General features: G+C 48.8%; 1 protein-coding gene across 2 annotated transcripts in view; it reads right to left on the reverse strand.

The window, feature by feature from the left end:
- Nucleotides 1–6982: 6982 nt before the first annotated feature.
- PTGIS (prostaglandin I2 synthase) overlaps nt 6983–20973 on the reverse strand; it is a 54137-nt gene continuing 40146 nt past the window's right edge. For both annotated transcript variants that reach the window (XM_061437920.1, XM_061437919.1), the window contains exons 7-10: nt 15744–15912; nt 14602–14783; nt 13383–13534; nt 6983–10808 (exon numbers count right to left, since the gene is read on the reverse strand). In XM_061437920.1, coding sequence (XP_061293904.1) covers nt 10664–10808; nt 13383–13534; nt 14602–14783; nt 15744–15912 — 648 coding nt within the window. In that variant the 3' untranslated portion in view covers nt 6983–10663. The remainder of the gene's footprint in view (nt 10809–13382; nt 13535–14601; nt 14784–15743; nt 15913–20973) is intronic.

Genomic DNA, 20973 nt, shown 5'->3' on the forward strand with positions numbered 1-20973 from the left:
AAGTGGTCTGTCTTGCACATCTCAACTATCAGAATACTTAACAGGATTTTAGAGAATAAGGATATTTAGTTATCTCACATAAAAATTCAGGAAGAGGGTGGTATGAACATTGATTAAACAGCTCATTATGCTATTAAGGACCTTGGCTTCTTCCATTTTTTGCTCTGCCTTATTCAACATATTGGCTTTTTGTCCCAAGCTTGTTGCCTCATAGTCACAAAATGGCTGCCACCACTCCAGGCACTGGCCTCCATAAAACCATATTCAAAGGCAGAAAGGAGATGGTCAATGTGGCAAAAAATATTTCTCGTTTTATGCTTTTATCCCCCAGCAGTCTCTACCAGGTTCCATTTCATGGGTCACTTCCATACCAATCACTGTCAAAGGAAATAAGATTCATACCAGAAGCCTAGGCCAATTACTGCCTTTACAAAATTGAAGTTTATTTAACAAGGAAGAAGTGGAGATTAAAGTTGGGTGGCCAGTCAACAGTGTCTGCCACACTATTCCCACAGTGTCCAGCACAATGCTAAGGACAGAGTAAATGCTCAATAAATATTTATTCAATGAACAAATAAATCCTCTTATAGGAAGGTATATAAACACCTATGAATAATATACATCTCTGACTCCAAGCATATTCAGTCCTATTAGTGAGGATGGGGGCAAGGTATATGGGCAATCAAACTGGCAAAGAATTCTCTTATGGCCCTTTTCTCTGACTCCACGCCTTTCATGAGGAGTCCCCCCGAGATGATTCACAGTCTCAAATCACCTGAACTGATATTTGTACATACCCTCTTAAAAAAATGGCCAGTATGTAAGCAGTGTGCAAGTCCTCTGGGCAATCCCATATGCTAAATAGCAGAGGTTATGAGCTGCTTATCTGCAGTCTTTGGTTGTATAGCCATCACAGGGTTTTTGGTCTGTTTTTAAGTCAACATCAGAGGAGTTTACATGAAAATTTGGATTTCTGGATTCTCTTGAAAAATTAGAGGAACTGATTAACACTGGCCCACATTCCTGTGTAACATGGCAATTACAGCTGTCACAGAGGCGTGGCTGGCCTTGAATCACAGCTGTACCCTTCAGGCAGAAGGTGCTCTCTACTTGGCTACAGTCCCTACCACTCCTTAATGTTCCTCACTCAAGTCACTTTTCTCATTTATGTCGCTTTCCTCATCTTGGTATAAATTTAAGCTCATGCTTGTTGTGCACAAAGGCATGGAAGTCCAAAGAAGCTGTCTTGCTGCTCTCTGTTTCCCCAGGCTCTGCAGAGTGCACAGTTTAGAAATTTTATTTTCTAAGTGAAAAGACTATAAATTATTTGAAAGCATTTGGTCTTCATTTCTTAGAATTTTCCATCAACATGAGAAGAGAGACTATCTAGAAGTAAAGCCAATGGAAGGGACTGTAGGGCCCAGAGACTGAGATACTGAGTCCTGTCAATGTTATAGAGCTCCTGGATCCAGCCATGCCTGAAGGCAGTGCCTCTGGATTTCCCACTTATGGGAACTAGTAAATATCTCTTCTTACCTAAGCCAGACTGAGTTGTGATTTATGTCATTTAAGTCCCAAAGAGCCCATGTGATTCGATTCTCTCCACTAATCAGAAGTTTACCATCTCCTTATAATGCACTTATAGGAAACAGTGCAAAAAGAGTAATAAAACTCAGAATGCCCCACAGAGGAGCCTTGCATTGAGAGTTCAAGTATAACCATCTCATTTTACAGGTCAACCAGTGAGCGGGCAGCCGATTACAAGCACTAAGTCACAGACTATCTCCTGCTCAGGCCCTCTTGGCAGACTGCCCACTGAGAGGTGTTGAGAGCTTCCCTGAGGCTGTGTGAGGTCAAGTCAGCCTAATTCATCCATGTAAATACAAATGAATCCCCCTCTAAGCTGGGCTGGCAGAGACATGTCCGTCTGAAGTCAGATTTTTTTCTTGGACTCCAAACTACCAGGCATCACTTATTTATAACCCCACTAAGTGTCTTACTCAGGTTTCTGGGCACTTCTGGGTACCGAGAACTAATTAATCCCCTCCCGCCTCTGCCCATGGACCCTTGGGAAGGAATCATTGTTTTCCGAGGGTGGTTATGGGGGTACCCAAAGGCTCAAGGGAAATAATGGACATCTCTGAGTGGCTGTCACTCGGGACAACTGCTCTATGCTATGGCCTTGCCCAGATACAGTTCCAGTAGCCCCAGGGATTTTTCTAGCAGCTTGGATTCTGGTTTTTTGCCTGTTTTTCTTTTGACCCAATAATAATAATAAAATCAGATAATAATAATCATAATCATGAGTAAAATGGGGTTAATGATAGAATCTACCTCCCAGGGTTGCTGGGAGAGACTAATGAGATAAGGCACGTGATGTGCTCAGCACCATGCAAAGCACTAACAAGTTCATATTAAGACAACATGAGTAACAATACTAACAACCACAGTAACAGCAGCTAACATTAAGCAGTTAGCTGTTGGCTGATCCTTGAGTGACCAGATGTTTGATTCTAGCGCCTGTTCTATGCTAGCCTGATTACCTTTATCAAGCCCTGAGTTTCTGGCCTAGGTTTCTGGAAAGTGGGTGTGCTTGGTTTTCTGATCAACCTAAACATTTTCCCATTCTTCATCTTTTGCTCACCACCTACCTATCAACCCAACCACCCATGTGTCCACCCATATACTCAGCCACCAAACTACCCAGATATACACCCACCCATTTATTTACTTACTTACCCATCAATCTGTGCACTCACTTGCTCACTCATCCATCTTTCTTTGCATTCATCCATGTATTCTACCCAGTATCCATCTTTCCACCCACTCATTCACTCACCTACCATTTATCCATGCATCTACCCACCCATATAGCATCTTTCCATCCATCTGTCGTTCTACCCATTCATCCAATCCAGCCATTCACCCATCCATCCATATACCCAGTCACTTAGCCACCTATTTATTCATTCACCTACCATCCACTCACCCATGCCTCTACCTACTCATTCATCCCTACCCAATCACTCATTCAGCCCAGATATTCACGCATCTACCCACCTAGTCACCCACGAATCTATGCACTTTCTCAGACATCCCCACCATCTATCACCTACCATTCTGAAGTGTTTACTACAGGTAATGCTCTGTGCTAAGCCATGGCCTGATCTCTTGAACTCCCGCCCTAGGAGAAAATGTGGACACCACCAGAGGGTCCTCACAGAGGGAGACTGGTAAACCTTCACCTAGTCCATGAGCCCCTTGCTGGCCTGGACTTTGCCAAACGCACTGACTTCCATCCAGGGTCTGTGGCCAAACAATGATGAAATACAGGATGGACTGAGGCATGGCCTTCCAGCAGAGCAATTACAGGTAAACTGATACCTCTTCCCCACAGAAGAGCCTGGGAACTCCAAGACGCAATAGAAAAGGCACGAGTCAGCAAAAGGAGGAAATCAAAGCCACAGAGATCAAGAGCTAATTAACTGATTCTCCGAAGATAATATTTCATTAAATCCAGCCCTCCTGGCCTTTGGGGACTGATCTCTCTTCTACTTCTTTCCCATCGCCCTTGTCCACGCTGACCTGATCTTCTCTGCCTCCTCTCTCATCTGCCTTCCCTAGTTTTATACTTCCTTGACTCCAACCTCCCTGCTGTGACAAGGGTTGACCTTTAAAGGCATAAGTGTGACCAACTCATTCCCCATAAAGTCATAATACTTTATGACTCCTCACTGTCTAGATAAAGGAAAAACTCTCCCAAGTTGAGAAAAAGGCCGTTCACTTACATATTAGCACATATTCCCCAAGCACCGACTAGGTGTTGAGCTTAGGTTGCATGCTGGGAATGCGGCAGTGGTGAAACCAACCCACTCTCCTGGATTCACATTTAAACAGGAGACATAAACAGAGGCATTTAAAAATAATCAAATATCGATACTCACTGTGAAGGAAGGAAGTAGAAGTGTGAGAGTACGAATAATTGGAACCCCTGGAGTAGGAAAGGGCAACTCACTCCAGTATTCTTGCCTGGAAAATTCCATGGAGCCTGGTGGGATACAGTCCATGGAGTCTCAGAGTCGGACATGACTGAGTGACTGAGTGTGCATGGAGCCTTATATCGTATTGTATACTATTTAATTTTTAAAAGTGGGCTGTGAAATATTTCCCTCTTGATTATCTTAGCATGTATCCAAGAATCATGCATGTCATGACAGTCTATCCTCATGTTCTGATTTTAATCACATCATGTCATGCTATCTAGTTGCTCAGTCATGTCCAACTCTTTGTGACCCCATGGTTGCATGGCTCCTGGTCCACCAGGCTCCTCTGTCCATGGGATTCTCCAGGCAAAAATACTGGAGTGGGTTGCCAGTTCTTGCCCCAGGGAATCTTCCCGACCTAGGAATCAAACCTGGGTCCCTCATACTGCAGGCAGATACTTTACCATCTAAGCCATCAGGGAAGCCCAAAAATCAATACAATCTTCTGCCAGAACATAATGGGCGATTGTCAGGATGGTGGTATCATTTCTGCTGAAAGGTTCGTTGTTGCTTTAAAACCCTCCTTCCTTTAGTAAACATCTGCTGCTGTGCTGTGTAGAAAATGGTGATGCTCCCTGTCCTCCTTCTTGGGCTGAGCCCCAGGAAGTTTGTGCTCAGAAGTAGAGTCCTGTCCACCTCCCACCATGCAGACAGTCCAAGCAATGATTATTTATTTACAACAGCTAACACAATCGGTGGTAACGACTTCATAGGCAGCCTCTAAGTGCAGGGAAGATGAAAAATTAACTAAATTGGAGAATAAAAATGCATAGGGAATCAAAAAAAATAATGGGAAGGAAAGGCAGTGACTTCAGCTCAAGAAATCCCTGAGAGAGTGATGATGCTGATGAGTCTTAAGTCAGAGTGATCATCAAGCCATAAAGGTAGAAAGGAGAGCAGGTGCAAAGGCCCTGGGGCAGGCTAGAGGGTTGAAGGAGATAGAAGATGGTAGCTGTGGCTAGGGCGGAGTATGGGAAGGCAAGAATGGCCTGAGAAGGAGTGGCAGAAAAAAACAGAGGAGGAGAGAAAGACCATGTAGGTGAGGGTTGTCTGGAGGTGTCTGGATTTTATTGCAATGGAGTTGATGGGTTTTAAACAAGGGAGTAACTGATCTGATATTTACCATCAGGGTGTAAAAAAACCTCTCATTCTCCTCATAATTTTCACTCCTTAACCCCTGGAAACTACTAACCTACTTTCTGCCATTATTGACTTACCGATTCTGGACATTTCATATAAATGGAGTCATACGATGTGTAGCTTTTTGTGACTGGCTTCTCTTGCTAGGTATATGTCTTTGAGATTCATCTACGTTGCACCATGGAACAGCACAGCATTTCTTCTCGTTGACAATTAACGCTCCGTTGTATGAACATACCACGTTGTGTTTATCCACTCCTCGGCTGGAGGACATTAGGGTTGTTTCCACTTTGGAGTTATTTAATATCGACTCTTGAGTGACTGTTTAATTCTGATATGGAAGCTACTTTTCTGTGTTGGGGTATTCAAATGTCCATTCATAGATTGATAATGGAAGTAAATGACAGATGCATTTCTTAATGTTCTTACCTGGCAAAATAAAACTCTGGAGTCTTTCTGTTAACTTTTATGGAACAGAATCTGAAAGGTCAAAACCCTGGAGCTGCAGACTGCTGATAAAGTCAATGGCTCAGAGAAGCCAAGTGTTGTCCCTCTGGCCCTGCATGTGGCTCAGACCAGGACTGGTAAAAGAGAGAGCATAATGCAGCACTTCTCAAGCTGGGGGACAGTTCCCCTCCTCAGGCACATGTTGGTCTCCTGGAGAGAAAGACTACATTTCCCAGTCTCCTATGCAGTAAAGAGTGTCATGCAACTAAATTGTGACCAATGAGATAGAAGTAGATTTTTCTCTTCTTTGCTCCTCTCTCCTTCCTGCGAGCTGGAATGTGGACAAAATGGCAGGCGCTCAAGCAGCCATCCTGGACCCTGAGGTAGAAAGCACTGGTTACAGATGCTGGAGGGACCAAAAGGAAGAGCCTGGTGACTGTGGAGATGCCACACCACCTCTTGATCTGTATCTGTATGGGAGAGAAAGCAGTGTCTGCTGTGTTGAATATAAACATCTTAAGGTGTAAAGTACTGCTTGTAACTTCCAGACGTCTGTCACAGCCCAATCCAATCCCACCAAATGTGCCTCCGTGGCCCCTCACAGATGAGGAAACTGATGTGACATTTGCCTCAGGACAGCATTTTTTCTCAAAGATTTGAGAGAGAAAAAAGGAATTTTCCCTTTTCAAGTTTTCCCAAAGCTAATTGAATTAATTTCTTCCTGGGAATTCCTTGGTGGTTCAGTGGTTAGGACTCTGCATTTCACTGCAAGGGGCATAGGTTCGATGCCTGGTCAGGGAACTAAGATCCCACATGCCTCGAGGTGTGGCCCCCCCAAAAACCCACAAAACTTCTCTCCCCTTCTTTTAAATATTAAAACAAATGCATGTATTTACATTAAGCATAGGGAACATGTGGCAAATTTGTAAGAGACTTTCTCTGCTTGCTTTGAGTGGTGAGCCTTTTCCCCAAGGTCCTCTATGGACACCTGGTCCCTCCTCTGCCCTCAGGGGGACTGTTGATAGATTCTGAGCCTGGTCTCAGGAGGCAGGGAGCCTGTGATTGAATCCCAGGTCTACTACTTATTAACCACGTGATCCTGGCCAGCCACTTCACTCTCTGACCCTCAATTTCCTCCTCTAAAATGGAGACGGTCATGTCACTTGGTGGGAGGCTGGGGGGTGTGACTTGATTCTGTCCATGAAAGGCCGATTCCCAGAGCCAGGCACTCCGGTGATCCATTCCCTTCCCAGGCGCTAAGCTCGCCTCTCTGGACATAGTCGAGTCTCAACGGAGGCAGTCCACAAACAAGGATGATTTGATGTATTTCAGCACATTTCCGTTTGACAATATCATATAAAAATAGAATTCTTTATTAAAACAGCAAGGCGGAACAATCACTGCTACTCACAGAACACCGTCTTTAAAAACAACAACAAAAAACATCCAGATTAATGTCATTGGGCCAGAAGATTCAACTCTCAGGGCCGGTTTCTCCATCTGGAGAATGGGCAGGTGGGATGTCCCCCGCTCACTGTGGGCGGGAAGCACCGGTGGGAGATGACCCAGGGTGGCCCTCGCACTGGGCGTGATGTGCCCCTGTGGGGTGGGCACGTACTCCTCTTCCCGTCCCCTTCACCCTGTAACTGTCGAGGACCAAGTCTCAGGGTGCTGCTGGCATGGCCCTAATGCCACTCAAACACCTGTCTGTTCCCTTTGTAACTCAGAAGAGACAGAGCTCGGGCTCTAAGCCTTGGTGACACCAGCACAGGGGACCCCTCCCCAGCAGATTTATCTTTCACAGTCACTTTCTATTCTTGGCAGCAAGTGATACATGTTGTCAGTTACCGGCAGTGGAAAAGAAGCTCCCTTTTTAAACAAATTTAAGTTTTAAAAAATGAGACCATTTAAAGGAAATAAACTGGTAAACAACAATACAAAATACAGCAAAAAATAAAAATCATGATGTGGTACAGAAATACTCCATTAGGTCAACTCCATTAGGGTATTTCCGACCTTGGTATTTCTAGAAGAAGAAAGGAAAAAAAGAAAAAAGATGAAAACAAAGGTGGGTTCAAAGCACTTTCTCCCAAGCTGTACTTGATCTCCAATACCAGCTGGGGCTGCCTGGTGGGAGAATTGTCTCTTCCTAATGATTGTGGCTCCAAGGAGGTGTCCCCTTTAAAGAGAACAGGATCTTTTTTGAACATGGGTGAGAATCTAGTCTCAGTGACAAAGCAGCCCTAATGTGGAAGGTTATAATCAGAGGGCTTTTCCCGAGCGCATCAGGGTAGAAGCCACGCGCCAGAGATCTTCCCGGAGCTATTTCTGCCGGCCTCCTTCCTTCCCTTCCAAGTCAGGATAAGGCAGCTGAGGGTTGCCATGGAAACCGGCTCCTCCTCCCACAGGAGGCTGCCAGCTCCGATTTCCTGCAGAGTTAAGAAGCAGGCGGCAGCAGGGGTCACCCAGGCGTGAAGATGGGTTTCCCTAGGGATATCCTGCCTCCTGCCAATCACAAAGACTGTCTGGGAATCCTGGGGCTGCCTGGAGGCTGGGGGCCAGGGAAGCCCCCAAGCCCTGGTGCCTCTCTGAGAAAAGACTAGACCCCAGAACATTCAGAGATCTCAGGTCTTCTTATCCCTCCAGCTAAAGCTACAGAAACCTAGTTGTGTGTGTGTGTGTGTGTGTGCCTGCATCTCATGAGACGCATCCGCCCATGGGTGCCTCTGGCTCTGTCTGATGCCAAACAGAACTGCCCCTCCACCACCCCTCTGAGCTCAAGGAGCACAGAGCTGCCCATCTAGCATTCGCTGCTGGGAGAGTAAATCTGTTTGTGAAATTCTATCAGCTTGTAAGCTGTGCAAGTCACTTCACCTCTCTGAAGCCCATTTCCTCATCTATAAAAAGCGTGTAACCATCCTCTCTTCGCTGAGATGCCGTCAAAATAGAAGCTGGTCCTGTCACAGGCATTTAGAGGGTCTTCAATAAGCGGGACCTTGCCTAGATAGCATATTCAAAAGCAGAGGCATTACTTTGCCAACTAAGGTCCGTCTAGTCAAGGCTGTTTTTCCAGTAGTCATGTATGGATGTGAGAGTTGGACTGTGAAGAAAGCTGAGCGCCGAAGAATTGATGCTTTTGAACTGTGGTGTTGGAGAAGACTCTTGAGAGTCCCTTGGACTGCAAGGAGATCCAACCAGTCCATTCTGAAGGAGATCAGCCTTGGGATTTCTTTGGAAGGAATGATGCTAAAGCTGAAACTCCAGTACTTAGGCCACCTCATGCGAAGAGTTGACTCATTGGAAGACTCTGATGCTGGGAGGGATTGGGGGCAAGAGGAGAAGGGGATGACAGAGGATGAAATGGCTGGATGGCATCACTGACTCGATGGACTTGAGTTTAAGTGAACTCCGGGAGTTGGTGATGGACAGGGAGGCCCGGTGTGCTGTGATTCATGGGGTTGCAGAGTCGGACACCACTGAGTGACTGAACTGAACTGAATATTAACAAGAATACTTATCATCTTAATAACGGCTTCCAGGTAATTTTTCTCTTCGATCTTTTTTTTCCCCCTAAATGCAAAGGCAAGTTGTCATCACTGATCTGTTTGATCAAAGGGTGGTGCACCCAGGATAGGAAGGGCCGTTGGTCTGAGAAACAATCCATCGGCAGGACCCTACCACCTCCTACAATACCACCTCCAAGAGTAGGGACAGGGTTCTCAAACCGGTGCCTTTGGGGGACAGGAGGTACTGTGGACGGAAAAGCAGAGAGTAGAAATGCAGAAATAGAAAACCAGAGCACATGGGCTCCGGATAAGGGAGGCAGCTGCTACTCGGCTCTGGCTAACGGTGGCCCTCAGGCCCACGGGCCCAGTGTGGACAGATCTTTCAAGCCTTCAAGAGAAGTTGGACATTTTCAATCAACTCTTCCAAAGATGACAAGGTAACACTACCGTATTTTCTATAAATGTGGGCCAAACGAAACAGGCCTGCAATCTGGATGGGGCCCAGAGCTGGAGCTCCTGAGCTAGAATGGAGGAAACCAAGGTCTCCTCTTGTTTGGCTCCACCAGCCCCAGGAGTCCTGGCTGCTTGCTTTCACAGGGGCCACTCAGTCTGGGCTGTGTCCTGCTAATTCCCTGCCTGAGTCCCAGCGCTGGGAAAACCCATCCCACGTGTGCTGAGAAGCCTGCTCCTCAGAGCCCTGCGTCCAGAGGCCACGCCCAGCCGGTGGAAGCCCCAGCCTCGGGAAACCCTCCTGCGTTTTCTCAAGGATCGGTGTAAACGGAGAGATGGGGGAGGTGTCTAGTGAAGGGGGCACCCAGGAAAGCGGATATGCTAAGAGACTCTTTGGCTTTAGGTAGTTTAATAACAGTTCAGGGACAGAGTTTACATCAACAGATGGACTGCTAGGCCCCGAATGGCCTTTTTATGGCCAGCGTCTGCTTTGACTCGTTATGACCCGGACCACACCCAGGGCACTGGATGGCAGTCCCTTGGGGGCTGGGGACAGAGCAGTGAGGAGGTCTCTTAGTTTGCCCTGTCTGCTGCAGCTTTAGGTGGCGCAGTATAAAGAATCCACCTGCCAATGCTAGCCATCCAAGAGATGCATGTTCAATCCCTGGGTTGGGAAGATCCCCTGGAGCAGGAAATGGCAACCCACTTCAGTATTCTTGCCTGGAACATTTCCGTGGACAGAGGAGCCTGGCAAACTACAGTCCGTGGGGCCACAAAGAGTCAGACATGACTGAGCAACTGAGCACGTGCACCCGTAGCTTTAGCGGATTTCATAACGGTGGGAGGAGCTGGGAGCAGAGAGTCTCATGTTGGAACTTTGCTGCAGATAATCTGTGCAGCTTTTGGTGTCTTTTCTTCACTCTCCTCCCCCGCCCCCCTCCACCACCCCCAGGCACAGTCTTCTGAAGAACAGCAGGGAAGGGGCAATGCTGGAACCGTTGGATGTTCAAAGCCCGGCATCTGGGCTGAACGCAGGCACAGGAAGTTGGGTGATGGGGTAGGCTGGGCGTGTGGAGCTCACGGCCGGATGCGGTAACGGACAGGCACATCGTGTTCCGGCTGCATCAGCCCAAAGCCGTACCTGCTGAGGTCAAACTCGGGGATGTCCACGTCCGGGGTGATCAGCTCCAGGTCAAACTGCGTCAGCACAAGGAACACGAATCTGGAGAGAGGCAGTGTCAGAGGCATGAAGGGGGAAAGGGGTCATCCTCCTGGTCTGACCCCAGCTTTCACTCTGGGAAAACTGGAAAAGGAGGGTGAGCAAGCAGAGCACAAAGGCCACACGCTTCCAAGTCCTGGCTGACAGGCTGTGGGCAGCATGATGTGTGTCAATTCCAACCAAAGCATTTCAGAGCCAGTGCCCGCTCTCCAGCTCTCCCGGCTGCCTGGGCTTCATGTTGAGATGATAGGGCTGGAAGACGGGAAGAACCTGGCCCCTGAGTCCCTGCATGGAGGGGAAGAGCACCCCCCAAACCCACAGCTGACGTTGTATGAGTGGGAACCAAACCTGTACAAGCTTGGGGGTCGACTTGGGGGTCATCTGCCACAGCCTCAAAACTGAGCTTCTCCTGGTTAATACGGACACTGACCCTTCCTGATTCTTCCCACCATCCTCAGCCCAGGCCCCAGCAAACTCCTGGAACCCCGACTGTCTGCCCTAGTCTGGGCTGCTGCTAAACCACAGCCGCCTTCGTGAGATCAGAAGCGGGCACCCCTCCTCCAGACAGCCGTGGGGACGCTGGGAGAGCAGGACGCACGGCAGGCACGGCCATCGCCTGGAATGCTGTCCTGACACGCACACGGACCGTGTGCGGGTGCCATTGGTGGGCCCGTAGAAGGGGTGGCAGCCCAACCCCACGCAGTGGGACTGGTTCCACCAGCTGGATCTTACCACTGCCTGTGTTAGGTAAGGGCAGCCTGATCCTCTACTCCTCTGGGCCCTACCATCACCCCGCCCCCACTGCCACCAGGTGCCCAATGCTGGCCCAACACACGGCAGGGAAGACCCTTTCATCTGACTAGATGAGTGCAAAAGAGGGAAGATGAGGACAGAGCGACGTCAGCGCTCCGGGCAGGGGAGCTGGGCGCAGACTCGGGCTCTGCCTCTGAAGGGCATGTGACTCCTGTCGGGTTTCTTCCCCACTCTGGGCCTGTTTCCCCGCCTGGTCAAAGAGGGTCAAAGGGGTGGGCTGTGTTCCTTCCAGCTCTGGAGCTGCAGAGTGGTAGAGGGTGAGTTTATACCAGTGTGTTGGGGGGGGTCTGTACCCACACCCGGACTTGGAGCCTGGCACCTTCATTCACCAGGTGCCTGACCGTGAGGAATGCTTTGACCTGTAGAGTCAGTTATCATGACGATGAACTGAGACAAAAGTAACAGATTAGCTAACTTACTGAACTCTATGTGCCAGACACTTTGCTAAGCATTTCGTATCCATTATCTCTTTCATCTGTCCAAAAACTTTCTGGAGTAGAAACTACAGTCAGTTCTACTGTAACACTTGTTTTGAACACGAAAATTCGTGCCAGTGGGATTTATCCATCAGGGTGCGAATGAAGCGTAACGCAATTTCACGTCTGCCTGTGGTCACTTCATCCGCAAGAAACACTAAGAGAATGAAAAACTGCACCCAGCTGAATGCAGCTGAGCAGGCATTCACAAAATGCACACTCCTAAACTCTGCCCCCAGCTACCTCAGTACACCAGGTGGGCGGTGCATCACACCTTTCCCATCAGGCGTCCAGCCTCAGATAACCCCCCTCCCAGGCTTCAGTGTGACTCACAGCTCCATCCAATGTCCACTTCCATGGCAAACGTCAGGTCATCGCCAAAGTAAAGCATCGTATTTATTCTACCACTTAGGTGTTTCTATTTATTCCATTTAACATGTGTAAACCTGTGATAGGGCCCTAAAGTAAATCCTAAAGAAAATCAACCCTGAATATTCATTGGAAGACTGATGCTGAAGCTGAAACTCTAATACTTTGGCCACCTGATGTGAAGAACTGACTCACTGGAAAAGACCCTGATGCTGGGAAAGATTGAAGGCGGGAGGAGAAGGGGACGGCAGAGGATGAGATGGTTGGATGGCATCCCTGACACGATGGACATGAGTTTGAGTGAGCTCCGGGAGTTGGTGATGGACAGGGAGGCCTGGCGTGCTGCAGTCCACGGGGTTGCAGAGTCACACGACTGAGCGACTGAACAACAATAAACCTGTGCTACCGTATTTCCCAGGGTGCGTTCTCTTTTTGCGTCGTTGATGAGGTTTCTGAGTGCTGGGCCCCAGCCCTATCTCCACCACAGCCCTGTGGTTTTTATTGTGTGGTTTCCCACAGCACAGGGATTTTCAAGACTGCACTGGAAGTCTTAGAGTGGAACCAACTATAAATGATCTCCATTCTACTGCTGTGAAAACTGAGGCCAAAGGTTAATGGAATGTGCCCATTCACTAGCATAATGTCTGCACATTAAAGTCGTAATAGTAGTAATTACAATCATAACTTGTATTACAAGCCTACAATGAGCCAGGCAGTGGCTGAAGTACCTAGAAAGGTCCCGTTTACTTGTCCTGACACCCTTGGGATGTAAGATGATCAGTACCCCTATTTTACAGTTGCGGAAACAGAGGCAGAGGTTACCCAGCTGAACAGAAGGACAGGCGGATGTCATAGCCCTGGTTTGTTATCTAAGGGCCAAAGCGCACGGGGCCCATGGCTCCACGTGCCCGGTACTCACTGTTTGATGCTGTTGACGGCGTAACCCTTCCCCAGGCACTGGTTATGCCCTGCTCCCCACGGCAAGCTGTAGTTCTTCAGTCGCTTCCCATCTTTGTAAAAGTCTTTCTTCTCTGATCCATCAGGGTTCAGGAATCGGTTGTATTTAAATACCTGAAACAGGAAGAAGGTCCCTTTCTGACTCCATCCCCAAAACAGGGATGTATGGAGAAAAATGTCTGAAGATGTTTATCACAGTCTTGTTTATAAGAAAGAAACAGTGGAAACAGTGTAAAGCTCAGCTGATGGGGACTGGCTGCAAATGGTGGCAGCTAATGACACGGCTGAGCCTGGTCTGTGTGTGCTGACATAAGTGTCACAATATTGTGTGATTCTGTGATTATGTAAACACATATTTATTCACATGAGTGTGAGCATGTTGTGTGTCTGTAAAAAGACATAAATATCTAAAGGACACGCTCCCAACCACAGTTAGGGAACCCTGAGGAGGTGGAGAGGAAGGGGAATGAAGACAGATTTTTATTTGTAAATGTACATATATTCCTGTCTTAAATATAAAACAATTTAAAACAAATGAAATTAAAATTATTTTTACAAAAGAGAATGCCAGTTTTCTCTGGTTACATTGTAGAGTGGTAACGTGAAGAGTGTGTTTGAGCACGGGGCTTTTTGTACAGAGTAGGTGGAAGGATAGGTGACTGGACCAGTGGGCAGACAGATGGGAGAGTGAGTTGATGATTGCTGCATGGAAGGATGGATGCAGGGATGGATGGTGGATGGATATAACATGGAAGAATGGATGGTGGATGGATGCATGCATGTACAGTACAGAACATGGCACCCAGTAAACATCCAAACTGTTACAAATCGTGAAAGTTTGCCACATTTCGAAATCTAGGGAGAAGGAAAAGCGTTGAGAAGCTAACATTATAAGATGCTAAAAATAGGAAAAATTGCTCAGCTGGCCCTGCAAGGTGCTTAGTGTGCACCAGGCGCTGTGAAGACCTTTCCTAACATAATCACATGTAATCTTCCTGACAACCCTGTGGCAGTAGATGCTATTACGAGGTCCATTTCACAGGTGAGGAAATAGACACACAGAGGTGACAATAATCTGGGCCAGGATTCACGGCAAATAAAGAGCCCAACGGGCTGCCGCTGAGACTGGGCAGAACGTGAATCCACTCATTTCCTCCCACGACCCCTGGTATGCCTTTTACCTCCGGGTCTGTGTAGATCTCCGGGTCCTTCTGGGGACTCAGGAAGGGAAAGAGGAGGAGGCGGTCCCCACGTCGCAGGCTGAATTCCCGCCCATCCGCCATGGGCAAGGCCAGGTCGGCCACGACCTCGCGGGTGATGAAGGGCGCGGCGGTGAGCCTGAGGCTCTCACTCAGCACGCTGTCTGCACGGGGCAGGTTCAAGGCGGGAGCGGTCAGCGGCGTCCCCTCCACCACTGAAATGCCACCCCCTGGCCCTCATCTGACAGAGGCAGGTGCAGAGACTGAGAGAGGGTGCATGGCTCTCCCGCCATCGCAAAGCCAGGCCCAAACCAGCCGCGTGATGAGACACATTTGCCACAGAGACCTCGGACATGAAGTTCTGGGTCTGATCCTAAAAGAAGCTGCGTGGGAAGGTGGGAGCCAGGCACATATCAGAGACGGCTGGAGAGACAGCAAGGTTTGGCTATGTCTGCCTGCCCAACAGACGTCCTCCTTCCGGAAACAGTTCCCTGTTTTCTTCCGGGGACCACCCCACCACCACCCTCCGGGGTTGGGCTGCGCATTCCACTCCCAACACCTGGGATTGCGCTGCGACTGGCTAATCAGAGCAGCCCAACCCTCCAGGCCTCATGATTGGCTCCGGATGGGCAAATGACCTGAAGAGAGCCAATGAGAGCCATTCCTAGGACTTTGGATAGGAACGTGGCAGGGACACACACCCTCCCCGGGCAGGCAACCCGGTGTCACTGGCGGCCATCTTGCCAGCTCGAGACTGGAGCGGAAAATGGAGCTGAGGATGGAGACAGACTGAGACCTGAGGGTGTTGTTAAACCACCTGGATCTACCTGGGCCTGGAGCTAGTCCCTCTAGACTTTTTAGTAACCTGCCCCCAGTGAAATCCGTTTACTGCTTCAGCCCCTTTAAGTTAGGTTTTCTGCCACCTGCAACCAAAAGCCTCCCACTAGACCATGAAACTCAGGTAGTGAAGACCCGGGCGTGGAGACACCAGGTGTGTGAAGATAGGAGGCCCAGGGCGGGGGCCTTAGGTCAGAGGAACTGATGGGAACCCATGATGGGGAGGAAGGGCTTGGGGGATGCCCATGACGCCCAGGTCTTTAGGGCTCTCTTGGAGGGTGTCTCACCCAGCACAGGCATGCTGTCCAAAACTTTCTGTGGGAGGGTGGTCATCTGTGATATGGGCTGCTCTGCTCCCAAAAGGACAGTCTCTAGCTCTCCACGGACAGCGGCCAGGGCCTCGGGGTTCTTGAGGAGAAAGAGCAGGAGCCAGAAGGCGGCAGGACCCATGTTCCCCTGCAATGAGAAGAAGCCCCAGAGGGCAAAGCTGGGGTGAGAGTTGATTGGTCTGTGCCATGGACACAGCCCTGGCCCAGGTACAGGGGTTGGGAAGCCTGGGTTCCCACCCCACGCCCCACATTACCCCCGTATACCTTCAGCTCAGGACATGGCTCAAACATGCTCTGCGGTTTTGGCATAGCCCTGTGCCTACTTCAAGGCCGTTCTTGGCGTCCCTGACCTTGAGCAAAATGACTGTGCTGAGGTCACACAGGTAATCTCTGCAGCTAATCAGTGAACTATTCACAGTGATTTCAGTGAATCTCCGTAGCTAACCAGACCACCCTACCTGCCTCCTGAGAAATCTGTATGCAGGTCAAGAAGCAACAGTTAGAACCGGACATGGAACAACAGACTGGTTCCAAATTGGGAAAGGAGAACATCAAGGCTGTACCTGCTTATTTAACTTCTATGCAGAGTACAGCGTGAGAAATTTTGCACTGGATAAAGCACAAGGGGGAATCAAGATTGCCAGGAGAACTATCAATAACCTCAGATAGGCAGATTACACTACCCTCATGGCAGAAAGGGAAGAACTAAAGCACCTCTTGATGAAAGTGAAGAGAGTGAAAAAGTCGCTAAAAACTCAACTTTCAAAAAACTAAGATCATGGCATCCAGTCCTATAACTTCATGGCAAATAAGGAAACAATGGAAACAGTGACAGACCTTATTTTGGGGGGCTCCAAAATCACTGCAGATGGTGACTGCAGCCATGAAATTAAAAGATGCTTGCTCCCTGGAAGAAAAGCTATGACCAACATAAACAGCATATTAAAAAGCAGAAACGTTACTTTGCTGACAAAGGTCCATCTAGTCCAAGCTATGGTTTTTCCAGTAGTCATGTATAGATGTGAGAGTTGGACTATAAACAAAGCTAAGCACCAAAGAACTGATGCTTTTGAACTATGGTGTTGGAGAAGACTCGAGTCCCTTGGACTGCAAGGAGATCCAACCAGTCCATCCTAAAGGAAATCAGTCCTGAATATTCATTGGAAGGACTCATGCTGAAGCTGAAACTCCAACACTTTGGCCACCTGATATGAAGAACGGACTCACTGGAAAAGACCCTGATGCTCGGAAAGACTGAAGGCAGGAGAAGGGGACAACAAAAGATGAGATGGTTGGATGGCATCACTGACTCGATGGACATGAGTTTGAGCAAGGTCCGGGAGTTGGTGATGGACAGCGCAACCTGGGGTCGCAAAGAGTCGGGCATGACTGAGCGATTGAACTGAAAGGAACTGAATCAGTGAAAATGTTGGTAATAAGAACACAATGTATCAATTAAGATTTCTGTTGGGACTTCCCTGGCAGGCCAGTGGTTAATATTTCACCTTCCAATGCAGGGGGTATGGGTTTGATCCCTGGTCAGGAAGCTAAGATTGCATGTGCCTTGCCAGCAAAAAACCAAAACATAAAACAGAAGCAATATTGTAATAAATTCAAGAAAAGATTTTAAAAACAAAGATTATTGTTAAATCTGAGGATGGATGCATCCTTAGCCCCAATTCCCCATGCTTCCTTACATCCATGCCTCTTACCATGTGACTCTGTACTTCCTCCCATTAAAGCGATAGGATGTATTTCCTGGTCCCATGGATTCAGTCCCATCAGCCATGTGATGTGTTTTGGCCAATAGAATGAGGTAGAACTAACTGAACACAGGCATTAAGAGACCCTGTGCATTTCCACTTGCCTGGCGAGCTATCTGATCCCAAGAGGAGGCCAAGAAACACAGAGCAGAGCTGAGCTATCCAGTTGAGCCCCGTCTAGACCAGCTGACTCCTAGCAGCCCCACAGACCGGTGAGTTAAAAAACATTCATCAGGGTATGCCACTGAGTTTTCGTGGTCAGTTGTCATGCAACAATAGGGAACTGGTACAATATCTGAACGTTTGCTTTCAAATATTTGAGTATCGTATGTGGATATAGCAAAGCAGTAATAACCAATGGTGATCATGAAAGCTATTTGTTTCCTGAACAAAAATTATGTAAAACTTCCCAGGAGTTAGGTCATTAGGAAAATGGATAAAAACTTCTTGCTCCAAGACTTCATCCTTGGCTGAGCAACACTCAGGTATTCAGCATGTGGCTAAATATGTATGGGGTACCCTTAAATGAACTCCAGACATGGCTGGAATACAAATTAACCTTGATTCGGAGGAAGATTTTCATCTACCATAAATGACTCTCCTATCCAATCTTCATAATGGAATATTAAGTAGTCATCAAACGTCATGTTTACCCAGCAATTCTGTTACAGACACAACTGCACGTGGACAAAAGGACATTTGCACAAGGATATTTATCACAGTGCTGATGTAACAGCAGAAGACTGGGAGCAACCGCAAATCTAGCAACAGGAGATCAGTGAGATCAACGATGATCCATCCATAGGATGCTGATACCGGCAGTGGTTAAAAAGGAACTGACTGTGCAAAAAGAGCCAAGACGCACCGAAGCAAGCTGCAGGATGGGGGCTCAGCGTGCTACCGCTTGTATTTAAAGAGGGATATATATTAATGAAGAGCACAGACCAGCTCTGGAAAGAGACTTTAGAACCTGGCAGCTGAGGTTGCCTCTGGGACAGAAGCTGGGAGGGGCATCAGTGACGGCAGGATGGATTTTCTTTCTCTTGAATTTCTCGTGAATTCAGAGGTGCCAGTTCCCTCGTGCAGCAGGCACGGGTATCACCCCACCTTTAACTGAAAAGGAAATCTAAGCACGTCCAAGTCCTGCCCGCTGCCCAGCGTATAGTGGGGGCTCAATGATATTTGTTGAATAAATTATTCGTGTCCCTTTGGGCTGGGGACCTCCAAGGAAGCCTGGAACAGGGGCTGGCAGAGCCCTGGACCAGGACCAAGACCAGGCAGAATTGTGCAAATCCCGGCTGCCCACTTCCTGTGACTGTACAAGCCCCTCCCCTCTCTGGGTTTCAGAACCTCCCTCTTGGTAAAATGGGAGTAAAAACACACTCACTCCTGAGGTGGCCACAAGGAGTATAAAGGATTCCTTCCTCAGGCTGAGTTCAGAAATGGTCTCTCCCTCTCACTGGCCCTTCCCTCAGGCTGAGAACCCATGGGGGCCCTGGACTCTTTCTGAGGTTTCCTCCAGCACCTCAGGTCCAGCTGAGACAAGCAAGGTCACTTGCTGTCAATCACTTGAACAGCCGGTGGAATATAGGCGATAAATAATTCAGCTCTGGGTTAACTCAGTGCCAAGGCCCTTTCATCTTGTCCAGATGGTCAGATTGGGGCCACCGCTCATTAATTACAAAGCAGGACTGGGAAAGGAGGCTGCTCAGTCAACTCTGCTTTCAGGAGGAAGCTGTGGAGAGTTAGGGAGGTGATAAAGACTGCCTTCCACCCAGCTGCACAGAGGTGTGAGTGTGCGTGTGTCTGTGTGTCTGATCACACAACCTTGAGATCTTTAGACCACTACACTGGAAGTTGAGTGTTCTCCCCTGGGGCCTTGCCTCAGCTCACCCAGGAGGACACTTCTGGTCTCATCTCATTCCCGCCCACAGCAAAGTCCACCTCCCAGCAGCATCCAGAACAGCATCCGAGCTCTGTTCTACATTTTCTGTGAACGTCACCCGGGAGCTGACCTCCAGGGGGCGCTCCATGGGGGCCAGACCCAGTGCGCGGTAACTCACAGCGCCACCTTGTGGCCTCCCCACCGCACTGTCCGTCAACAGGAGCGGGGTTGGCCTGCAGCCTTGCCTGCGCGCATCGCTCCTCAGCCCATTTTCCTTCGGCGAACTTCCTCCACTTCACTCGCAGTCTGTGTGGACTGTCTGGGGCTGAACAAACCCCCTCCAGACCTCAATGTGGTCATAGAAGCCGGCCTGGTCCAGTCAGTCAGTCAGTGATGGACTCAGAGGGGACGGGTGACCTGGGCTGGAGCAGTGGGTACCAGACTTAGGATCTGTGCTAGAATTCAAGAGAGAAGCCCTCCGCCGCCGGGAGGAGTGGCTGCCAGGAGCTGCTGGTGGCCTTTCCTGCCGCCCCCGGGGCAAGTCCATCTGAGGCTCAAGAGAGCCCAGAACTGAGGGGTGGGGGAGATCACAGATAACATTTCATTTTCGGGGGGATTAAATTTTTTTTTCTAAGGGAATGAAAGAATACGTGCAAAGCTGGTCCTGGACTGGACCCTGGAAGAGAAAAGGGACATGAGTGGAAAAACTGGGGAGATCTGAACGAAGTACGGACTTTCAATGACTAGTCAGCAGTGCTGACGGCTTAGTTTCCCCGAATGCGCTGTGGTTCTGTGAGAGGTTAACACTGGGGGCAGCTGGGTGAAGGGTATTTGGGAACTCTCTGTACTATCTTTGTGACTCTCCTATAACCTAAAATTATCTCAAAATCAAACTACCGAAGGGGGAAAACCCAGTTCTGTGCACAGCTATTATTCTTATTACCCTGACCTCCTCTTTTCAGATGGTGATATTGAAGCGACCTGTTCAAGGTCGCACAGCCAGTCAGTGAGCAGAGCTGGGGTTCCACCCGAGTCTGTCTGACCCGAAACACCGCTTTTGCTTTTCATGCTCACGGTGCAGCACCTCCACGATGGTGATTTCCCGTTGGCTGAGTGTCTGTAGACCTCCTCTCTGGTCTCCCTGCTGCCACTTCCCACCTACTACAGTCTGTTCTCAGCAACGTAGCCAGAATAACCCCCCTAAAGCAGAAGGCAGGCCATGTCCCTCCTCTGCTCAGAGCCTTTAAAGGGTTCCCATTTCAGAGGAAAAGCCGGAAGTCCTCCCCGTAGCCTTCATGGCCCTCCCTGGTCTGGCATCTGCCACCTCCCTGCCTTGTCACCCTCATCCCCGCCTCAGGGCCTTTCACTCACTGTCTTCCCTCCCCATCCTACACATCTACATGGCTCATGTCTCCGCTGCCTTTGAGTTTCTGTTCAGATGCCACCTTCCTGGTGAGGCTTTCCTTGAGCACTCAAAAAAGCAGCCCCTCTTCACTCCCTTTCTCTGCCTTATCCATAGAACTCATTATCTGTAATACAT

This window comes from Bos javanicus, chromosome 13 (assembly GCF_032452875.1).
Source record: "Bos javanicus breed banteng chromosome 13, ARS-OSU_banteng_1.0, whole genome shotgun sequence".
Lineage (NCBI taxonomy): Eukaryota > Metazoa > Chordata > Mammalia > Artiodactyla > Bovidae > Bos > Bos javanicus.